This window comes from Sinocyclocheilus anshuiensis, unplaced genomic scaffold, assembly GCF_001515605.1.
Source record: "Sinocyclocheilus anshuiensis isolate Anshui unplaced genomic scaffold, SAMN03320099.WGS_v1.1 scaffold1392, whole genome shotgun sequence".
Taxonomy (NCBI): domain Eukaryota; kingdom Metazoa; phylum Chordata; class Actinopteri; order Cypriniformes; family Cyprinidae; genus Sinocyclocheilus; species Sinocyclocheilus anshuiensis.
The window spans coordinates 12,513-17,165 of NW_015542476.1; the positions used below are offsets into that span (position 1 = coordinate 12,513).

A 4,653-nucleotide genomic window follows, 5' to 3' on the forward strand; every position below is an offset into this window, starting at 1 on the left:
ATAAAAATATTGGTATCGGTACTCGGTATCGGCAAGTACCAAAAATAAAAGTATCGGTATCGGGCGAGTACTGGAAAGTGGTATCGGTGCATCCCTAATATATATATATACATCAGAAAGACTTTAAATAATTTATTATAAATCTAAATATCAAATTATTATAAAAAATAAATACATTAATTGCAAAAGTAAAATATAAATACATATATTAATATATTAATGTAAATAAATAAAAATTGGATATATATGACTTCAGAAAATCAGAAAAAAATGATATATAGATGATTAGAAATAGTAACATTATAGAAATATAATGAAATTATAGTATATTATTAAAATTATTATAAATGAACATAATTTAACATAGGTGTTGTTCATTGTTAATTCATGATAATACACTAACTTATTCATTTGTAAATGTAAATTGTAAACTCTTTCTGTGTTTAGAAAGCTCATCCAAGGACAGAAAAATCATATACCTGTGTCAGAAGTAATTCTGACTTGTGCAAATAACAAAGTTCGGTTTGATCCTGTTTAAATATAAGAAATAACAAATTCAGTGTGGTTTGATCCTATTGAAATAATACCAGAAGCTTATCACATCTAGTGCATTGACATGTTCCACCAGCCCTCAGAGATGGAGGAGGGACGATCTGTGGTCTCTCTGAGTAAACTCTTCACTGAAGTGCTTCCCTGAAATCTTTTTATTTTCCCAGAGCTGATCGTAAAAGCCAACTCGTAAAGCAAGCCATTAACCACCCATCAGTATGGGCCAATGCCAGCATGGCTGTTTAGCATATTTATGAACAGGAAGGCTTGGGGAAAAAAATACAACATACAGTGGGTACGGAAAGTATTCAGACCCCCTTAAATTTTTCACTCTTTGTTATATTGCAGTCATTTGCTAAAATCATTTAAGTTAATTTTTTTTCCTCATTAATGTACACACAGCACCCCATATTGACAGAAAAACACAGAATCATTGACATTTTTGCAGATTTATTAAAAAAGAAAAACTGAAATATCACATGGTCCTAAGTATTCAGACGCTTTGCTCAGTATTTAGTAGAAGCACCCTTTTGATCTAATACAGTCATGAGTCTTTTTGGGGAAGATGCAACAAGTTTTTCACACCTGGATTTCGGGATCCTCTGCCATTCCTCCTTGCAGATCCTCTCCAGTTCTGTCAGGTTGGATGGTATTTAAGGGGGTCTGAATACTTTCCGTACCCACTGTATGTGTACACGCTTATTCAGGGAATTAGATATTTTACACAGTGAGCACGTCTCCACTGCCAGTGCATCCATGCATGCACACACACACGTCCAGACTTAACATACACACATTTGTTTGGATGGTAAACTGTGAAAAACTGGTAATGAGTGAATGGATAATGCACATTGACAGCCCACACTCAAACATGACAACATGGTGTCTATGTTTGGTTCTGAGATTCAGATTTGTGAGAAGCATTTCTCTAATGAAGGACCGATGATTACCAAATAAAGCTTCATTTTTATGGTGCGGTCACACAACACTTTTTGATCCATTGACTTGCATTCATACCAATGTGAATGTGGGAGGCAGGAAACGCAAGCTCATACGAATTTCGCTATGTTCCAAAAGTTCAACTTTGCCTTGCGAATTCATATCACATAAAGACGTGTGACCAATAAAACACAAATTCATCACCGTGTCACCGTTTAGCTGAATAAAAAACACAAACTTTAAATCTGCAAGATTACCGTAAAGTGGAGTAGATTGCATAATTTTACATTCTGATGTATTATATGCTAAATTTACTTGAATTATGCCACAGCAGAGTGTGGCGTCATATTACGAATGTTGCTGTGTAAATAGAATTTTTACAATTTTATACTTTAATTTTAATTTGATTATTCATACAAATAATAATACATTACATACAATAACAAATCGTTACATTTTTCTGTAGCCCTTTTCTCAGACTTAAATTACTTTACATTCTTCAGCATATAATCGGATTCATATATACAGAGAAGAGCTGAGAGGGGAAGAGAGGGTTGTTTGTGTGTTTGCAAGAAAATAGGAACTATGTAACTAAGAAATGAGCATTATTAGAGCAAACAGATGATTCTCATGCTAAGTTGTGAAAGGAGAGGAGAGCAGGGTGAGAAACACCTTCATCCCTCCTACTTTGTCTTTCCTGCACTTGTGTCAGACTGCAGTATTATCCCCGATGGGCTTTAAAAAGCACTTTCTGTTCTGCAGAAATGGTAATGATGATTATGATGTCATGATGGCTTTAACTCTCTTTGTCTCTCTGTGTCTTTTTTACTCTGTCTCTGTCTGTCTGCAGAGGATGAGTTGTAGTTATCTGCTATGTACCATCCTTCTCTTCGTGGCCGTTCTGCTCGCAGTCACAGTGACGGGAACCATTCTTCTTATGAACCACTACCAGGCTCCCCCCATGTCGGATGGCCCGCCTCATATTAGCACCAATCAGGACGAAGCCAATGCTTTGGTGACAGTCGAGAGGGGTGATGGATCACGCATCAATATCTTCATCGACCCCAACTGCCCTGATTATAACAGTAACTTCCTGCGGCTGGAAGGCGTGCAGACGTCTTTGCTGCACTCACTCACCGACCACGATACGGATCTCAAGTCCGTCAAAGGTCAGGATCGAGCGCTATTGGTCAACTTGGCAGAGGAAGTTGCTAAGCTGTCTGCTCATGCAGGACAGCTGAAGATGGACTATGAGTCTCTCAGAAGAGGACAAAGCAACCTGGGACAGGACCTGAATACACTGCAGACTGAACAGAGCAGACTTATACAGGTAATGGCATGCAGATGCACACATATGCAGAACAGCTGCGTCTTCAGTTATGCATGTGTATAGTTGGCATGGCATGTCCTTTTTTTTTTTTTTTTTTAAAGATTTTTGGTTAAAATGTACAAAAAAAGTGTATATCTTTGGTTCTATTACAGGAGATTTTCACCATTTTAAATCACCCTTATGTCTTTACTAGCTCATTTTAAATGCTGTGTGATGAATTAAGTTTTGGAAGTGCAATCAAGTAATTGAATCAATTAATATGTGGCCATAAAAAGACACCTTAAAATAAAGTGTTACCAATAATAAAGAAAAGCTAAATGCTATTCAGAATAGTTTTCACTGTAGTAAACTTGTTAAACATTTTAGAGTGAAATTACATTATATTTCACTGTAATTTCACAGTGGGACTTCTCCTGTATCTAACTGCACTCTCGGAAAGTTCTTGTAAACAAACAGCATCATACAGTCTTTCTACAGTGCATATGTACTATGAAGGCACCAATTCAATGCAGCATGAATAGATCATGCTGTAGAGTTTTTAAAATTCTTGTTGGTTTTATTTGTGCTATTAAAATGTTTTTTGGTTCACTTTTAGAAATGTGTGTTGTTTGTTTATTTTGTAATGTTGGTTTATGTTGTAATTGTTGTTTTTATTTGTTGAGTGTGACCATTGTTGTGTTTTGTATGTCGAGTATTGATGTCACATTTTTCAAAGACGTATTTCAGCAGTTGCTTCACTATTGTGAAAGATCTATCCACAAACAGTTATGAATATGAAATAAGTTTTTGGTTAATCTTCATGCTTAAATAATGCTAAAATAAAATGTTCATGTTCATGCTAAGAATAGTTCGACTAACTAAAAGTCAGGCAATTCGCTTATTTCATATTTCTAGCTTGTCATCATTTTGACAAATATTTTCATTCTGACATGTCTAGATCAGCAATTTGAATATGAATATACAAGGTCCAAGATCCCAAACAAATACTAATCACCATTATGGTGACTTCAAAACAATTACAATAGTAAACAACTAGATTTTTCACAGTGGCACAGTTAAAGGCAACTTTATAATGTGAATTCACAGTAAAACAAGAGCAGTAAATAACTGTGATGTTAGTATCATTCTGTTAGTATGCATTCTGAAAGTGACCCAGCATGCATTGATTTCACAGTAAATTTCTGACTACAGTAATTTATTGTAAAATAGTACTCTTTGATCCTGTAAATTCCTGGCAATTTTTTACAGTGTATACAGTGGGTATAGAAAATAATCTATACCCCCGCCCCCCTCCCACACACACACATTTTGTTACTTTGCAGCCTGAAATGAAGATGGACACAGTTTTTGTTTTATCCAGATGCATTTACACAGTGCAACTTATAACATCCAAGTGAAAGGTATAACACCAACATGTCAGAAAACAAAAACAGAATCACTGAGTTCGCTGAAAAAAATCACTGAAAAAGGATCACCCCCTCCTAAAAATGACTTGTAAACTCAATCATGTGTATCATGTGTAATCACCTTCTCAATGGCACACAAAGCCATTTGACTTTCAACTCTAATCAGCTGTGGTCATTTTGATTAGCTCAGCATGAAAACAGTTTTCCTGGAGCATTTCAGTCCTTGGTAATGCAACTGAAGCAAACAATCAACTAGGCACTGTTAAAAGATCTCTGGCATAAAGTTGTGAAGTGACGTGTGGCCAAGTATGGTGACCCATACTCGGAATTTGTGCTCTGCATTTAACCCATCCAAGTGCACACACAGTACTGAACACACACCTGGAGCAGTGGGCAGCCATATTGCTGTGGCACCTGGGGAGCGGTGGG

At 36.2% G+C, this 4,653-nt stretch overlaps 1 protein-coding gene across 1 annotated transcript in view; it reads left to right on the top strand.

The window, feature by feature from the left end:
* The window catches only part of LOC107693814 (fibrinogen C domain-containing protein 1-like), a 65,407-nt gene that overhangs the window by 3,553 nt on the left and 57,201 nt on the right, over nucleotides 1-4,653 (top strand). The window contains exon 3 of the mRNA XM_016493336.1: nucleotides 2,339-2,818. Within this exon, the coding sequence (XP_016348822.1) occupies nucleotides 2,339-2,818 (480 nt within the window). The remainder of the gene's footprint in view (nucleotides 1-2,338; nucleotides 2,819-4,653) is intronic.